Raw genomic sequence first — 17,366 nt, 5'->3', positions numbered from 1 at the left:
AGAAACTCTGCAATAAATCTAGGTAGTTATGTAAAAGAGAATCGTTCCCGAGGTAATCGCTCGAGCTTTGCTTTGAAAAATTGAAGCGACATTACCCTCTTTTCTGCACATTATTACATCCCACCGCTATGCCCATCTAGGCCTCCGTTTCCACCTCCGCAGTTCCGTTCTCTGCACTCCCGGTGATCGCCTCATCGTCTGCGTTGATGTCGATCAGAGACTCAGACGACGGTGGTTCAGGGACGACACCTTCCTTCTCCAAGCGCAGGTACTCGTCCCACTCTGGGAACAGATCGTCGTCTGTCGCTACGACATCGGGAGCACCGGGGGAACACAGATGAGACGAGCGACCTTCGATTTTCCAGATTGCTCCAGCGACGCCTTCCACTGGACCACAAGCTCGGGAGCCCGGGACGGCTTGTAGGTCTGTGCGAAGAGAACGGCTTCAGCGAGGCGGTTGGTCCGCACCAGGAGGTCGATACAGCCATCGACATCCCCGAGCGACCACAGGCTAGAGAAAGCAACGTTTTGGAGACCAGCTTCCGAAGCTTGCTCGGCCAGCTGGCGGAGACCGGCGCGGTTGCCGCTAGCGGTGTGCAGAAGGAGGAGCGACCCAAGATCCTTCGCGTTCGTGAAACACTCCTCGGCCAAAGCAAGGTTCCATACTGCCATAGCGGCATCGCCGACGATCTTCCACTTGTGCTCCACATTGGCTTCACGGGCAATCTCGAGAGCCGTGTCGAGGTTGTTCAGAGACAGAGCAAGTTCGAAGCGGTGCTCTGGATCGGTGGCCACCTCCAGGGCCATTTCCTTATAGCCTTGACCCTCAAGGAAGCGTGCAACCTTGTTCATTTGGTCCTGAGGAACATCCTTGAGCAGCTCGGCCGCCATGTCCATGTCACCACGCAGCACCACTGTCTGGTACTCAACCATGCTCAGCGACAAGCCGAAGGAAACAACGTTGACATCCTTGTCGGCAAGGTAGATACGACCGTCGCGCGGCAGATACCCCAAGACATACATTCCCTGGTCAAAATGAGAGATTGTGTAGGTCTGGTCACCAACAAGGTAATTAAGGCGATTTGTCGAGTTGGTGTAAATAAAGCAGTCTCCAACCCATTGACCCGTCCTGACAGATTCGTTGACGTCGGTAACAACCTCAAAAGCAGACTCAACTCCATCTTCATCGGCTTCGCCAGCATTCAGCCCGTTGATGTAGTTCTCCTTTGAAAATCGCAGAACGTAAAATGTGTCTTCACACGCAAGTGTGACCAACTCTCCGGACTCAGACCAGTAGACCTATGAACTTTATGTTAAGGCAATGCGACATGTGAACCGGGCTTCCGTTCTTAGACTTACAGCTTTGGGTTCGACTTCAATGCGGCGGACAAGGTTCCCTGTCTCCCAGTCGAACATGCCAATTCCTCCCTGGCCCTTCACACCCAGGAGCACGCCGCCCGTGAGTCCTTCGGCCTGGAATCCCACATCGAGGCCACCGGTTACTTCCTTGAAATTCTTGAAGATCTTGACACTCGTCGGTGACTCTCGAATGGCATAGTCGTTGCTGTTGTCCTTTGAACCCCAGGCAAAGTCCAGAGCCTGACCGAAAGCCTTATTTCTCCAGGCAAGAGCAGTGTAGATGATGTACTCTCCATCACCGCAAACCGAAACAAATCTCCCATTAGGAGAGTGCGATAATGTCTGAGGATAGATTTCGCAAGAGCCCAATTCCTTTGTGGGTAGGGAAAGCGGCGCTCCATCTTTAATGCTGGGGTCACCACCCTTGATAACTGTCGATACGACTTCGTTATGTCTTGCCCAAACAATCTTGCCAGATCCGTCCATCGAGACAGCAGGCTCTTCTCGTCCCATCTTCACGACCACCGCACCGTCATCGAAACCCATAGCAATACCTTGTCGGCCACGTTGATACGCAACACACCACGCTCTCTCCAGACCGTAGCTCAATGATTGCTCCAATCTGTATGTGTTTGCGTGCCATAGCTTGATGGTGCCATCCTCGGATCCGGAGATGATAACCGGCAATTCAGGGTGGTAACAGGCGAATGAGACGTTGCTTGTGTGACCCTCCAAGGTCGCAATGAGTGCCTTGGTCGTGTAGTCCCAGACTTTGACGGTTCTGTCATCAGAAGTTGTGAGAAGGTATGGTTTGTCGGCTTGTGGGTAGTAGTCAACGTGGTTCACACCCTTGGTCTCGTGCGCTTCCAGAGTGAAGTTGGCATGGGGGGAGCCCAGGCTCCAGATCTTAACAGTGCGATCTAAGCATGCAGAAGCGAATGTGTTCGTGTCCTTCGGATTGATGGCCAGGCCCATCACATAGTGACTGTGCCCTTCGTAAACTTGAACACACTTCCAACCTTTCTCCCAATCCCAGAGTTTAATGGTCATGTCATCGGAGGCTGTGAGAACAAATGGTTGCGTGGGGTGGACGGCGATTGATCGAATATAGTCCGGGTGAGCTTCGAACGATGCGATCTTCTCAGACGTGTTGTAGTTGTAGACGCGGAGTTGGAAATCATCGGAGCCGCAGACGATCCAGTTCTTGCGTGCAATGAATCGTCCCGCTCGTACAGGGACATCGGTAAGTTCAAAAGTTTTGATGATTGACTTGGGGAAGGATATTGGTCAGTCGAACTTCGAAAGAGTGTCTTCTCAGTTAGAGCTCACCTGGGTCTCATATGACCAGATGTATACGTGACCTGTACGTCTTCATCAGCGCATTTGCGATTGCAACCATTCAGGTCGCTATCATACCGCTATATAAAGTCGTCAGGATCTGATAGCAGGTCAGCATGTTATAAGAGCCTAGAATCACCGAAAGAAGTACTCACCCATGGCTCCGTGGGATGGAAGTCGATGCCCTTCACCCGCTCCGAGCGGGCGAAAAGCTGTCTCTGTTAATCGCAACAATAATCAGCAATCATGTCAATGGGTATTCAAGCACTCGCAATCTGTGTTTCAATCCGACAGCATGTAGACGTATATGCATCTGAGCGCTTGCTGCGTACCTTGACATCCAATCTCATGGTGTATGTGGGGGGAGACTCTTATGTGCGGCGTCGGGGGTGCGGCCTGTGAGAAGGAAGCGGAAACCGGGCCACGAGCCGCTCAAACAGTCCAGCCTGGGATTGAAGAGGACTTGAGTGAGAGGGGATGAATTGAAAATGTGGTCGACAAATGAAAGATCGAAAGTCCCCGGACAGAATGGCCTGCGGAGTCGTCACAAACATTCAGGGACTGGCAGCGATGTGTCCACAAGGGAACGGATTCCCGCCAGCTATCTCGAATGGGCTAGCGACGCTCACCGCTCACCGCCTACGCTATTTGGTTCATCTACTTACTCCAGGGCATGGATATCTACCTGACATTCAGAGATTATAATTCGCAAACAGCTGTTCAGAATCAAGAATATGATCTCGCAGTAAGATTCGCCTCATACATTGGCGCAAATGCGCACACTGATGAGTGTCGTATGTGGTGAGGGAACTCGACGGGCTAGGGTCACTCATTCGCTTGACGATGTGTGATGCATCCTCGCAATGAATTATATGTCAGAAAATGGAAGCGGCAACTATGGCCTCACCGTCAATTGAGTCCAGGAGGTGTGTCCCGGGTTCTGCAACGCAGGGAGTCGGCCGCGAAGAGGACAGCATCTTCACGCCATATACAGCCTCGTTCCGCGGGCAAGCCTCAGCATGTAGGACCCATGCGGCGCAACTATGACCAATAATGGACCTTCAGTCTCGTAGAAACGGTTGTGATTGTCTCAAATGGGTGCCCATTCTAATGTAGGGCCACGTTGGCTAATAAATACAAGTAATTTTCATTCGAACAAGTAATATGCGAGACATCAAAAGTCTACTAAGGCGAAGAAGGGGGGACACGATCGAAGTAGACCCACTGACCCGGGCGAGGCTTCTCTTCCAGTTCCTCCCACCTGTAAATGATTAAGTATCAGCTCCCCGAGTGGTAGGGTGGGTGCAAAAACTTACACTTTAGACTTGTACATTTCGTCGACAAGCTTCAGCTCATTTTCGGCGACCTGGATGACCTCCTCAATCAGACCAGCACCGATCTGCTTCTCAATCGCGGCAACCCTGCGATCTATGGTCAGTTGCCCTGCTAGTGACCGCAGAATAAGGGCGCAGCTCGACGTACTGTTCTGCCTCGAGGGCTGGCTCATTCTCCCACTTCATTTGTTCGGTAGCAAAGTCTGAATCTTTCGCCTGTGTCGTGGCAGTCGCTTCTTCAATAGCTTTGTGCCACCGTGCTTCTTCTTCCGCTGTACGAGCAGGTCCCTCCGTGGTTGGCTCCAGGACTTCACCGTCCCACTCCTCACCACGGGGATTGTCGGTTCCATCATTGCGCATAAATCCCGCATAAGTTCCATCGGCGAGGCGTAGAGAAGCGAAGCGCTCGGGTTCGGCACTGACAGCCTTCTTCACGCGCTCTAGCCAAGCATCATAACCTGGGGGCTTAACGGACTCGACGATCTGCAGGCGGTGGCGTGTCAGTGCTTCGGTGGATTGCCGGTAGACGGAGGACTCTGGGAAGCTCTTCAAGTTCTCCAAGGTGGTCCTGTAGAGGTGGATTAGGGTGGGACGAGGGCTGGGGTGGGTGACAAGGCCGGTCAAGCCGGTAGGAGCAAAGGGCTCCAAGTACCGGGCCGACTTGACGTTGGCCAGCAATCGAAATGTGGATCTCATAGTGATTTGAGGATATGTAGGAGATAGAAGAGAATTGGCCCAGAGGAATTCAGTGTTCACCCTCAATGGCCAAGAGATTCGACAATAGCCGGACTATCTGTCTCTGCGGAGTGATCGCACGAAGGTTGAGGTTCCGTCGGTTAGCGGAGAAACAAAGACTCCGGGGCCTCATAATGCAGTAACCAGTCTTAGGTAGTCTAGTCCCTCCAGCGAATTAATTCATGGGGCCAGACTTGAGGTCTACTTGGACTTTATCAGCCAACGCGCTAAGGGGGCGTCGACACTCACCCGCCTTCTCATCCATTCCGAGGGTCAAATTCATCTCCCAGTTCGCAGTTCGCAGTTCGCAGTTCAGTCTTCTCTATTATAAGCAATTGCTTCTGTTGCACTGCTTATCGCGCTCTGACACTGCCTGCTGGTGGATTGAGCCGTTCGATAAACGTGGAGTTTGGATCAATGTGCCTACTGTGAAAACCTACTTCAACCCCTTCTTCTTCGACGATTTTCCACTTTCGTTTTCAGCCTTAACCTATTGCTTTTCAGGTCTTTGACCTTGACCGCCTGCCAGTATGAGGTCCTCTTTGCTGGCGTGGTCGCTCCTTTCGCTTCTCTCTATCCCAACTTTTGCCATTCCTTCCGGCGATATCGCAAATGATCTCAATCTTGCGAACAATCGCCTCGTCAAAAGAGCGGAGCCGGTTGAAAAGACTGAATCGGGGCCGCCGTCGACAACATTCAATGGCGTCGAGGTGCCACCCCTGAAAGACTTGACACCAGAGGACTTTGAGGCGCTTACCAAAAACGGTTACTGGTTTGTGGCTATTGTACCCGTAGCATTTACCCTTGATATAGTATTATTAACAGGCAACAGGTTTGTGAAGCACTATTCTCCATCATGTCCCCATTGCAAGGCGATCGCTCCCACATGGCAGACTTTATACGAGTACTACTATGTGAGTGCTATATCCACGTTCGGCGCGTTCGTACTTTGGCACTGTCTAACATGCGCTAGACATCGAAACCGATATCCTCCTCTTCCGAGCCCTCCGATACTCAATCCCTTAACTCCTTTCAAAATTTTTACAACTTTCACTTCGCTTCGATGAACTGTCTTGCATTTTCGGATTTCTGCAAGAGACTTGATGTCAAATGGTTTCCGACATTTTCCCTTTACCATAATGGCAAACTGGTCGAACAGTTTGAGGGTGCTAAGACTATGGAAGGTCTAAGTGAGTTCGTTGAAGGCAAGCTAGAATCAATACGACCTGGGTCCCGTCCTCCGAAAGGCGTAAAGCTTCCCGAGCCGGGCGACAAACAGGTGGACACGGAAGCTGCGCCGGACGTTCCAGCCGCCAAGGACAAGGACCGTGTGGCGGGAGTCAAGGCTGGTGAGAAGCATAATGAACAAGTCGCTCAGCTCGCCAGCGCAGAGGCTCCGGTGAAATCTGCTACCCCTAAGGTGAACTCGAAACCATCCGCGCCTGCGAACCCTCAAGGGATCTCCGTTCCTCTTACAGCAGAGAGCTTCCAAAAGCTGGTCACGACTACCAGAGATCCCTGGTTCGTCAAGTTCTATGCTCCGTGGTGCCATCACTGCCAAGCACTGGCGCCTGTTTGGCAGGGAATGGCCCGGGAGATGCAGCATGTCCTCAACGTTGGAGAGGTGAATTGCGACGCAGAGCCCAGGCTCTGCAAGGACGCTCGGGTGAACGCCTACCCGACAATGTACTTCTTCCGTGGCGGCGAACGCGTTGAATACACCGGTCTACGCGGTCTTGGCGATTTGGTCAACTACGCGAGGAAGGCTGTGGACATTGGATCTGGTATTCAGGATGTCGACGCGGCTCAATTCAAAGAGCTGGAAGAAAAGGAAGAGGTGATCTTTCTGTACTTTTACGACCACGCAACGACCTCTGAAGATTTTGAGGCCTTGGAACGTTTGACTCTCAGCCTGGTGGGTCACGCCAGATTGGTCAAGACAAGCAGTGCGGCTCTTGCCGAGCGGTTCAAGATCACAACCTGGCCTCGTCTCTTAGTATCCCGAGATGGACGTCCCAGTTACTACAATGCTCTGGCTCCAAAGGATATGCGGGATGTCCGCCAGATTCTGAACTGGATGCGCTCCGTTTGGCTGCCTATTGTCCCTGAACTCACAGTCTCTAACGCCCGTGAGATCATGGACGGGAAATATGTCGTTCTGGGGATTCTGAGCCGGCGTCGCTCGGATGATTTCATCCTTGCCAAGAGAGAATTAAAGAGCGCCGCTCTGGAGTGGATGGACAAACAAACCCAGTTGTTCCGATTGGAGAGACAAGAACTTAGGGATGCTAAGCAGCTACGTATTGAGGAGGCAGAAGACCGCAATGACCAACGTGCATTGCGGGCTGCTAAGAACATGCGCATTTCTATCCGGGAAGATGACAAGAAGCAAGTTGGATTTGCCTGGGTTGATGGCGAGTTCTGGGAACGGTGGCTGAGGACCACTTTTGGTATCGATATCGAGAATGGAGAACGGGTCATCATTAACGACCAGGATGTAAGTATCATTCGAGAAGTGCAGTGTTTGCCATTACTGACCACATCTCCACAGAACCGACGCTATTGGGACGCCACTTCTAGTGGAGCTCCGATCATGGCCTCGCGAACCTCCATCCTCGAAACGATTCCGCTGGTCATTGCCGACTCGTCGAAGTTGAAGCCCAAGTCCACAGTCGGAACATTCGAATACGTATTCTTCGTCACTCGGTCCTTTATTTCCGGCCATCCCATCATTTTCGTCGCATTGTTGACCATGAGCATTGTTGCCGTCACCTACTTAGCTCGAGCAAGGCTGGCAAAGCGCGGTCTCAGTCGTGGTGGCATCCTCGGTGCGGTTCAGAGCAACAGTGCCGGCTTTTTCCGTCTCGATGGGAAGGAAGGTCTATTGAATGGGGCGGCACCGGAAAGGTCGATTAGATCGACCGCATCAAGCGCATTGTACAGTTAGGCTTTGTTCCCCCGCTGTTGTTTTTTATTGCGTATCTCCATATTGGCTTTCTTGATTTTACCATAATCACTAAATGGGTCTCTTCTTTTGACACGGACGATGCCCCTCTCATCTTCTTTTCCCTTATACAACCCATTTTCTTTTATCGTTATCGTTGATTTTGATTGATTTTGATTGAAGCGGTGTTGGCATGTGGTGCACTCTACAAAGGAAACCTGCTGTGGGATTTTGTTAATACACGGCGGGCAACAGACACATAGACAGCTATGCAAATGAATACATGTCTGTTTCCTGTTAGCAGGGAGCAGATGGTGCGAAGTGTCAATCTCATATATTCATGAATGTCATCACAAAATAACTCGAGTAACTTGGGACAATCGATACTCTACGCACATCATATTCCTGCCATGTCTGCTTCTTCTTAGTTTAGTTCCATAATGTCTTCTCAATATCCATCAATCTAGATCGTCTTGACTTTGTCTACCTCTATACCTATTGAAAGAATCGGAAATCCAAAGCCTCTTATTTGACACCGTCATTGTCACGTGAGAGTTTTTTGTGTCTGCTGATTGGCCGCGGGATTGCCGCAAGTTGCAACATCGGAGCCTCTCGGTTTTCCTCGAACAACCATTGCTCTCGACGTTCATTCCATCGCTGGAGTAGTCCTTGTGTCCAGTGTACTTATACACAACTAATAACAAGATGGTACGTGTTGTATGGAAACGATTCTTGTCGATTGAGTTTTCAGCATGCTTGCGAGGGGAACATGAATGGTGCTTAGCCGCCTAACTACGGCCTTCGGCCTGCTATGCCATCCCGATGCTGTCGAAGAAGAGGGCAGAGTGTTCAATGGCTGACGAGTTCCTGCCTTTCTAGTTCTCGCAAACCCTCCGCCGCGCTGCGTCCCAGTCTACTGGCGCCTACCGCTCTCCTTTCGCTCCCAAGTGAGAACCCCTCGAGAATTGATACCCTACCTGGCATGTTACCTGGAGGCATTTGGTATTCGGGCGTGGCCTATGGACTGCCCAGATCGTGGGTCAATTGTTTGTGGCATTGACAAGTGATCTGGCCCCCATTTATATGCCCGGACTGGTGATTTGATTTGATGGGCTTCGTCATTTAAAAGCACAGCCTGGCTGTCGCAGAAAAGACGAACAATGGAAACAGGGCTTTACTGACTGTGATGCTTGATGAAAATTAGGTACTATGTTCCTGCCCACTTCGGGGGTGTGAGCGTCAACATGGCCACCAAGTAGTGAGTCTCACCTTTGGTGTTTCGATCAAGATGCTATACGAGCGGACAGGCTTCCGGAAACCCTACGCGCTCGTCTTATTACCCTTCCATTCTAACAGGCTTTGATATGTAGCGCTACCATTGCTTCCACCTTCGGTGTTGCTGCTGGTACCTTCGCCCTCTTCTTCTTCGGTGAAGTGCCCCGCGTGCGCAACGACATCCTGCGCAAGGTTCCCTTCCTTGACGAGTACTTCGACCGCAGCATCCCTGCCGAGGACAACGTACGTACCTTTGAATCATGCTGACTGTTGTGACAATTTGCTGACCGTTCACTAGCCGTTCTAAACGTCTTGCAACTTCCGCGCCGTTTTCCTTGACCCAAAATGCCACTTGTATGGTTGGTCATCTGCCTGCGTTACCGGCTCAGTGGTGAAAACAAGGAATCGGTACTGTATTGTGTAGAATAGCGATGGGTTTTTGATAGCACATAGACACGCCTGGTCACCATCAAGATTTTCTCCGTCTCTTTCCTTCTTTGGCACCGAAATAAGGCTTGAATGGCAAGCAACAGCAACATATGAATATGACTACGATCTGTTCGAATATCCCAGGAGTCCTAATATTACACTAGTACCAGCGACCTGAGTCTTTGCTTGGAGATCATTTCTGCATGGGTAAGTTCAGCACCGACGCCACACTTATATAGGGGCATGTCCTGTCATCATCTGTCAAGCACCATTCCATCAAGCCTGTCATATCTTTTCCCACATAGGCAGGTGTAGCCTGACGAGCAGCTCAAGTCAAGCTACTTTTGCTCTAGAGAGAATGTGATGGTCCAATAAATCAGCGTCTTCCGGGACGCTTTGACTGCATTTCCCCGGAATCCAACGAAAACGAACAGGGGCGCTTATCTGGCACGCGTATCTCTCTTCCTGTTATCAGCCACCGTGACTATCTGGCACCTCGAACGCAGCTTATTCAATTTGAGGTATTGATAAGCGGATTTGCTCTGATCAGGTTTCTGGCTTGTTAGTCACCTGTTGACCTTGTCGAACCCCTGGGCCTTGTTTGTATCCCCACCGCCTAAAGTTTCCTCCTCGAGTATGGACTCCTCGCCAAGCTTTCTCTTGAGTAGGATATCTACGAGGTCATCCATGCTTTTGAAGCATTAAAGCAGCAGTAGGGCGGGGAATCTATTCTTATTCGACATGACACTCCAATATGACCCGCCCCTTGCGGGTGATGATCCCGTCACAACTCTGATAGAGAGCCCAGCGTGACCAATGTCTCAGCGTATCAGAAACTCCTCCCCTCATTCTCCCTAATCTTTCAACGTTATCTCCCAGGTAGTTTGGTCTCAGTATCGACAGCAATGGCCCAAGTGTCTGGTTTTTGTGCCAACGGGCGGGCTTTATGGTCGGCGTGGATGAATATATGTACTGCTAGGGCATCCTTGCTTTTTTTTGTTGAGCGACAAGCGTCAGCTCATGCAAGGTGATATCATCGGAACTACATTTGCTGGTTACACAAAGGCTGGACTTGACTGCTTTAATAAGGTACTGAGACGCCTTGATCTCGTTTCTTCTGCTACCCCTGATTTCCATCGTGGACACGAGCAAGACCTGCAGTTAGCCTTGAAGTAGAGGCGATGTCGTCTACCAAGGTCGCTTCGAAACAGGCAGTTTACCAAGATGTCGACCACGATCCCGTCACGTCTGTCCTGCCGAACGGGGATATCCCGTACACGGATCATGAGATGGACGCGGATGAGCAGGTGATTGTGGCCCTGGGTTATAAGCAAGAATTCAAGCGAGAGTTCTCTTTGTGGACTACGTTCTGCGTCAGCTTCGCCGTCCTAGGGCTACTTCCCTCGTTCGCGAGCACTCTAAACTATGGTAATAAGACCTTGCTCTCCTATCACGGTGCATCTGCCCGGCGCTGACAGTGGCTTAAAGGAATGGGTTATGCGGGAACAGCAGGCATGGTCTGGGGGTGGATCATCGCCATGGTCTTCATTCAGTGTGTGGCAATGGCAATGGCTGAACTGTGTTCTGCAATGCCGACGAGGTGAGTCCATGGGATTCTTGCTTGTATCGTCGATGAGACGGAATGGAATGACTTACGGGATTAGTGGTGGCTTGTACTACGCAGCGGCGGTCCTCGCACCTCCAGGGTACGGACCCTTTGCGGCCTGGCTGACAGGTTGGTCCAACTGGATTGGCCAAATCACGGCAGCGCCGTCGGTAGACTTTGCATTGGCGGCGATGATTCTGGCTGCTGCGTCGATTTCCAACCCGGACTATGTCCCAACCAGCTGGCAGACCTTCCTGCTCACGACGCTGATTATGATTATCCACAGCTTCATCAGTAGCATGCCGACGAAATGGGTCGCGAGGTTCAATTCATACGGTTCGACCTTCAACATGATGGCCCTCGTTGTGGTTCTCATTGCCATTCCTGCGGGTACGAAGAACGAACCAAAATTCAAGCCGTCAAAAGAGGTATGGGGCACCATTACCAACGGGACGGAGTTTCCGGACGGCGTAGCTGTGCTCATGGCCTTTGTCGGTGTCATCTGGACCATGTCAGGCTACGATTCTCCATTTCATTTGAGCGAGGAATGCTCGAATGCAAACATCGCCTCGCCGCGTGCCATTGTGATGACCTCCGGGGTCGGCGGCCTGATGGGCTGGTTTCTGCAGCTGGTAGTCGCCTACACTGTCCTCGACATCGAGGCCGTAATTGACTCGGATCTCGGACAACCTTGGGCATCGTACTTGCTACAAGTCATGCCGCGCAAGACAGCCATGGCCATTCTCGGACTGACCATTGTCTGCGGGTTCTCCATGGGCCAAGGCTGCATGGTTGCCGCATCGCGAGTGACCTACGCGTACGCTCGCGACGATTGCTTCCCCCTGTCACGGATCTGGAAGAAGGTCAGCGAGAGGACCAAGACCCCTATCAACGCTGTTATCCTCAACACTGTCCTGGGTATTCTGATGTGCCTTCTTATTCTAGCGGGCGATGTGGCCATCGGAGCCTTGTTTTCCATTGGCGCCATCGCACAGTTTGTCGCCTTTGCCATACCCATTTCAATTCGGGTGTTCTTCGTGGGGAACCGCTTCCAAAAGGGGCCATGGCACCTGGGGCCATTTGGTCCGGCGATTGGAGGGCTCGGCGTCTTGTTTGTTCTGTTGATGGTGCCCATTTTGTGTCTTCCCAGCGTGAGAGGGGCGGATCTGACGCCTGACCAGATGAACTGGACTTGTCTGGTCTGGGGTGCGCCGATGCTGGCGGTGACTATCTGGTGGATCGTCGACGCACGCAGGTGGTTCAAGGGTCCCAAGATCAATGTGGAGCATGTTATCCATGGCGTGGAGGCGATCGTGGATGTGGGGGTGGAGGTGGAGGATCAACGGAGCGAAAGTGAAGATGATGCAGTGAGAAAGCCTTGAATATGTAGCCTGTTGGTAGCTATATCTATCATGGAATTTCTCTTACTACTCTTGTAACCTACATATTAGTTGCTTGGTATCCTAATGGAATGCGGCAGCAGACCAAAAAGAGTACCTCTCTAGATTCTTTCATAAAGCTTACATGCAACACCCAAGCGACTGGTGTGCTTGTCTACAAAAGCAGCGATATTTATATATATATATATATATATATATGTCTCTCAATAAGGCAGCAACTCGAACGTCTTGGATCCCCCAATAAGTAGAGTCATGGCCAGAAGACGACGTCAACTCAAGAACATTGTTCCTACGCCCACTGCAGATCAGAACAAGACTTCCTCAGAATATATATATGTATATATATATATCTCACTCATGCGTCTGAATACCACTGTCTTCTCTAGTCTCAACACTGAATTGCCCGAGGATACACGATTCTGCTGCCATTCCATCTTAACAAGGGTCCCACCCAGCTTATCCCCCTGGCCACTGGGAGCATAGGATGAGCTTAGCAATAACATGCATGATTGACTCTACCGATCATTCCACTGGCTTGATGCAGCCTGCAAGCTCCACTCCATCCTGGAAGAATGGAATATCTGCAACTCGTGCGATGGCTGTATCGTAGGTGCTCAAAACCCCACATACCGCAGGCAACGTAGTCAAAATAAAGAACTCTAGACTACAGCGGATGGATCGCATGTCAAATTGAGTCAATCATGAGTCTGGAATAGAGATATTGCATTCAACTACGGAGTATGAAACTCATGAAGGCCATTGATTGTCTCTATTTGTTCCCGTCCGTACCGTGTCCCTGTCTAGATAAAGTAATCAGGACTGATAAATATAGTAACCTCCCTGTCTACCTTGTATCAGATCTATCCTCATTTACTGGGGAAATTCAGGGGCAGGTAATCCGATCCTACTACCACATCTACTGTTTATTTCACACAAGGGACATTACCTATAGATTACAGAGCTTTATTCCATGCTTATCCTGCCGAAAACTCACCCGACAGTCACTCGGTCCATAGCACATGCAATGCGGCAGACTGCTAGTGCTATCCTCTCACTGAAAGCCCGACAACCACATGCTCGGCCTACAGGTTACAGGCTACAGCCTACAAGCTATCGTGGGGTCCATTGCAACACACTATCAAGTTTCCAACCATGGGGCTCAATGAGGTTATCCAGGCTAGGAAAGTATAATTTTGCCCACGGCGTGTAGTTTACTAGATTTGTCGATCACTGCGCCATTTCGGTCTCAGGATTGACAGGGGTTCGTAGATAATACTCGTGTTATTGTTACGACCTAGAGGGGTAGACGAGACTTTCCTCCAGGTTATTAGCATCTTGCGACTCGACTTTGTCTGAATAGAGTGAAAAGGGGCTATAGTAGTTGTATGGCGGAGCTTCATATATTGGGCCATTCTCTTGGAAATGTCCGTATCTAACCCCTGCTCCTTAAGCTCAACTCCTTTATGTCCAAAGACAGAGAGAGCGCACGGCCAACTCACAGGGCCTGGGGCTGCGCGGTACGGAGTACCTTCTTCGTTTCTGTTACTTTATGACGCGGCTAGTGATGATAAGAGGCGGCTGAGACCGATGATCTGATACACTAGAATACTAGGAATCCCTCGTACGATACTAAATGCTGATTGCTGACCCCTATGTATCAAGATGATCTACAGAGTACTTACAAACTGTAGAGTGTCAGAGATCCTGTAAACAATGACGTTGGCGGGGCTCGCTCCGTCGTAGACAAGTCCAAGCATAAGCAATATGCAAATAAGCTGATTACTCAGCTATGCAGGCAAGATCAGCTAAACATCCTTAGTGCTAGCACAGGGCAGATACAACCTCGGTGACCTCAACCCCTCAACAAATCAGATACATTCAGCGCGCGCAACTACCCGAACAAGTCAAGACTCCGCTTGGCATGAGGTGTGTGGCGCATTCGCCTTCGAAGGTTCTAAATTTTCTCATTGGCTGGCGTGCTGGACCTGAAAACTGGGCGATCCAGACAAAGTCTTCGGGTTTACTCCGGTCCAACTTACAGGGGCAAAACTACCGAGGGAATCCCTGGGCCGAGACAAACCCGGATGGGTCGGAAGCCTTCAAATTTGCATGTAGCGCGATGGATTGAACGATCTGTACTCATGCAGTGTAGGTAGAAATCAGAGCGGTTGTTGCCTGCGGGATCTTTCTCTTTTGTCATTCAAGCTTTGATGAAGCTAAAGGATATAAGGGGCAAGGAGCATCAGACGCAATCGGCTCTTGTTTCGTTGGGGCAATGGTTATTTGAAGACTCGCATTACGCAACTAACCACGGAGTAAAGGAAAACAGTCTCAGGTGGTTAACATGGCTTAGTACAGCCATGTAACTCCAAGTCTCGATACCTTGATGAGTTGTCCAAGGTTCGGGAAATTCGTGAAAGATCAAGCAATCAAACCAAAATTATGAAACAATAATGATCTGAGGGAATTGTCAGAAGAATGTACGGTAAAGGACTCCAGATACCACCCTACAGAGTACAGATTAGGCCACACCGCCAAGTGCCAGTTGCATATTGGACGGTTAGACCACCCATTGAGTGGTCCTTCCGTGGAAGTTTCGATGAGCGGAACCAGGGCTTCTCCAAGTGGGGCTGGATCCCCTTTGGGTTACCAGGATTGGACCGCCACATTGGGCGAGCTGCATTCTCCATCCTGGGTAGTGGGATGCATCACGCATCGCGCTATCATCCTCAGACATCTCACATAGGCAGTTGGGCCCTGAAGTGATGAAACGCTGCTGTTTGTAACCATGGATGCACCGTAAGTGGCAACTCGAGCGAGTAGATTTAGACTCGCAGTGCAATATCTGTACGTTGTTAACAAATTGGCTTTGGATTGAGTTCCATTTCGGCTTGTTGTGGAAGTATGATTCGGTGTACCAAAATAGGAGGGTCGTATCATATTGATCGTGTCACGGAATTCCTCCACCTGCATAGACCGTCGTTGATAGTACTCTGCCGTGCTATGGATTGTATTGGTAGCTGCCTGAAGTAGCAGACTAGCAGGGGAGGTCGGCGGAATTTTGTATGAGAAACGATATTGCCGCGCTCTTTCCGCGCACCACAGGACGGGAATGTAATAGGATGTATTACGGAGTACTGCCCTGGAAATAGCTTGAAATTATGGTGTATTTGAATACTGAATTGCTAGAATATGCAAAGGAGAGATATGCTCCTTCATTCCCCTTCTCATTCGTTGTCTGATGAATATCATTCTTTTGAAACCTACTGATATTGATTTAATTATCCCCAAGCAGATCAGATAGGCAAGCTTGAAGAACGATCTATGCAAAGAACCCGCCTCTGGTTGTGCCGTAGTGGTCCACAATCGAAGCGGGAGAAGCTCCCAGCGAAACTCTCCCGGTGGAGAATAACCGCCGGGCTTGTTGGGTCTAAAGGATGATGGGCCCATCTCATGATCTAGCAGTTGTAGAAGTAAACAGCTACATTATTGTCGAGGGACTTCTTGACAACAATAACAACTTCTATCCTGGTCAATTGCACCCCAGTTGACCGATTTGATGACAGACTGGTAATTGCTTTGTAACAAGAATCAAAATCTCTCAGACAGACTCTCCGTCTATTGCCGATATGATTCATCATACTTTCCTCATTGGGATGGTGGCGAAAGGCCACGACATCAGAACCACGGACGAGCAAATTAGGATTGGACGGTTTGGGTCGAGCCTTTCTCGGTCGGTATTTGAGTCGGGCAAGTACGTAAGGTACTTTACAGTAGTGTAGATACTCTGTACTGCCATTCTCCGTTGCATTCTACCTGGTTGCTAGATACTACTGCATAATTGCACAGATTACTGGGAAATATTGCGTTGCATCATTAAGACTGAATAGAATGCGAGGACAAGAGTGATGTTATATAGAGTCCAGATAGTCTTTTAAGGCCGATGGCAGTGATCAGCCGTTTTTGAGAATTTTGTTGCATGAGGATAGTCATAGCTGTGTGCGTACTCGCACCTGGTCATCTTATTGTTGTTGTTCTTAGAACAGAGAACATTCTCGCTTCTATTTTCAGCTCGCAGGCCAAGGGGTGCGAAACTATTCGAGTCTCATCCAATGGAATTGATATAACCTCCTGTGAGAACCGGACTCATGACATGGTACTTTGGTCGTATCGAATTATCTTCACGCCCAATCTATATATGTGAATCAGGTGAAGGAATCCAATTGCATGATCATATTGACTGAAAGCAAACTACAATGCGGAGGCCTGAGACGCATATTATCTATGTGAGCCGTTGTGCTCCACAGTAGTGACACTGCAGAAAGACAGAGGTCTAGACAAGACAGGAGGAGTAGTCGGTACTTTGTCCATGACAACTGGTCATGAGCCATTATGTATGAAGACAATATATTGGCGTTGGTAGTCTACAAAATATTGTTCTGGTATCCGTACTTTAGAGAGTATTTGCTGTCTCAATAGGTCTAAGTGACCGCAAGCACTCCGTACAGACCGTCCCATCATAATATATTTCCAGGGAAGGATTTGGTCAAGTTATGTCCATACTAACAGGCATCGATATCGCCAAAATAACTGTGCAAGGCATCCGGTGCTGTCAGGTCGATCTAAATATGCCAAAAGATGGAGTAAGGGGCTATGACCCATATTCAGGTTGATCTTGTTCACTGAATCTAGGATCCGAACATGTACCACTCCACTCATTTCGACAGCAGTGATGACCATGATAAGGTTCTACCGCTGCGAGCTACCATCCTCGCATGTGGAATCAATGTGGATGTGCCATGAGGATCCCGTCGAGCCCCTGAAGAACATCTGGAAGGGCGGGACTGTCAATTGCGGAGAATTGGTGCAAGAGCTGGAGACCCTCCACTTGAGCTTAAGCTTGACTATATCAACGACTGCTGTGGAACAATAATCAGACAACAGAA

At 49.9% G+C, this 17,366-nt stretch overlaps 6 protein-coding genes across 6 annotated transcripts; 3 read left to right on the top strand and 3 right to left on the bottom strand.

Moving 5' to 3' along the window:
• Positions 1-136: 136 nt before the first annotated feature.
• P174DRAFT_509024 (coatomer subunit beta') lies at positions 137-3,213 on the bottom strand (the record flags this gene model as incomplete). Its single annotated transcript, XM_024831512.1, has 7 exons — positions 3,030-3,213; positions 2,853-2,915; positions 2,776-2,797; positions 2,689-2,720; positions 1,360-2,628; positions 336-1,299; positions 137-306 (listed from the first exon to the last, which is right to left on the bottom strand). Exons 1-7 carry the CDS (start codon positions 3,045-3,047, stop codon positions 137-139), a joined length of 2,538 nt encoding a protein of 845 aa, XP_024687466.1. The 5' UTR covers positions 3,048-3,213.
• Positions 3,214-3,759: 546 nt separating this feature from the next.
• P174DRAFT_437302 (complex I NDUFA5 subunit family protein) lies at positions 3,760-4,793 on the bottom strand. Its single transcript, XM_024826261.1, has 3 exons — positions 4,180-4,793; positions 4,014-4,118; positions 3,760-3,958 (listed from the first exon to the last, which is right to left on the bottom strand). The coding sequence occupies exons 1-3, from the start codon at positions 4,725-4,727 to the stop codon at positions 3,883-3,885; spliced, it is 729 nt and encodes a 242-aa protein (XP_024687465.1). The 5' UTR covers positions 4,728-4,793; the 3' UTR covers positions 3,760-3,882.
• A 503-nt stretch (positions 4,794-5,296) lies between these two features.
• Positions 5,297-9,292, top strand: P174DRAFT_416576 (putative disulfide isomerase; the record flags this gene model as incomplete). Its single annotated transcript, XM_024824513.1, has 8 exons — positions 5,297-5,538; positions 5,599-5,680; positions 5,740-7,263; positions 7,318-7,673; positions 8,590-8,745; positions 8,915-8,968; positions 9,081-9,228; positions 9,284-9,292. 8 exons carry the CDS (start codon positions 5,297-5,299, stop codon positions 9,290-9,292), a joined length of 2,571 nt encoding a protein of 856 aa, XP_024687464.1.
• A 1,303-nt stretch (positions 9,293-10,595) lies between these two features.
• Positions 10,596-12,402, top strand: P174DRAFT_363148 (amino acid permease; the record flags this gene model as incomplete). Its single annotated transcript, XM_024821900.1, has 3 exons — positions 10,596-10,842; positions 10,903-11,014; positions 11,079-12,402. The coding sequence occupies 3 exons, from the start codon at positions 10,596-10,598 to the stop codon at positions 12,400-12,402; spliced, it is 1,683 nt and encodes a 560-aa protein (XP_024687463.1).
• A 2,172-nt stretch (positions 12,403-14,574) lies between these two features.
• P174DRAFT_437298 (uncharacterized protein) lies at positions 14,575-15,504 on the top strand (the record flags this gene model as incomplete). The annotated part of the gene is made up of 1 exon (XM_024826260.1): positions 14,575-15,504. A coding segment is annotated over exon 1 (283 nt), but the record flags the coding sequence as incomplete, so codon positions are not given.
• P174DRAFT_32048 (uncharacterized protein) lies at positions 15,487-15,958 on the bottom strand. The gene has a single exon (XM_024821652.1). The coding sequence runs from the start codon at positions 15,868-15,870 to the stop codon at positions 15,580-15,582; it is 291 nt and encodes a 96-aa protein (XP_024687461.1). The 5' UTR covers positions 15,871-15,958; the 3' UTR covers positions 15,487-15,579.
• Between the last annotated feature and the right edge of the window lie 1,408 nt (positions 15,959-17,366).

Source organism: Aspergillus novofumigatus, assembly GCF_002847465.1.
Source record: "Aspergillus novofumigatus IBT 16806 chromosome Unknown P174scaffold_1, whole genome shotgun sequence".
Lineage (NCBI taxonomy): Eukaryota > Fungi > Ascomycota > Eurotiomycetes > Eurotiales > Aspergillaceae > Aspergillus > Aspergillus novofumigatus.
This window is presented reverse-complemented; position numbering and strand designations above follow the sequence as displayed.

What these genes read in the sequence shown, in the direction of transcription:
- P174DRAFT_437302 (XM_024826261.1), bottom strand. Translation starts at nt 4,727, where the DNA reads ATGAGATCCACATTTCGATTGCTGGCCAACGTCAAGTCGGCCCGGTAC. An exon ending in CCAGCCCTCGAGGCAGAACA is followed by an intron (nt 4,119 to 4,179) that starts GTACGTCGAGCT and finishes CATAGATCGCAG; the next exon opens with GGTTGCCGCGATTGAGAAGC. An exon ending in GAAATGTACAAGTCTAAAGT is followed by an intron (nt 3,959 to 4,013) that starts GTAAGTTTTTGC and finishes AATCATTTACAG; the next exon opens with GTGGGAGGAACTGGAAGAGA.
- P174DRAFT_32048 (XM_024821652.1), bottom strand. Translation starts at nt 15,870, where the DNA reads ATGGGCCCATCATCCTTTAGACCCAACAAGCCCGGCGGTTATTCTCCA.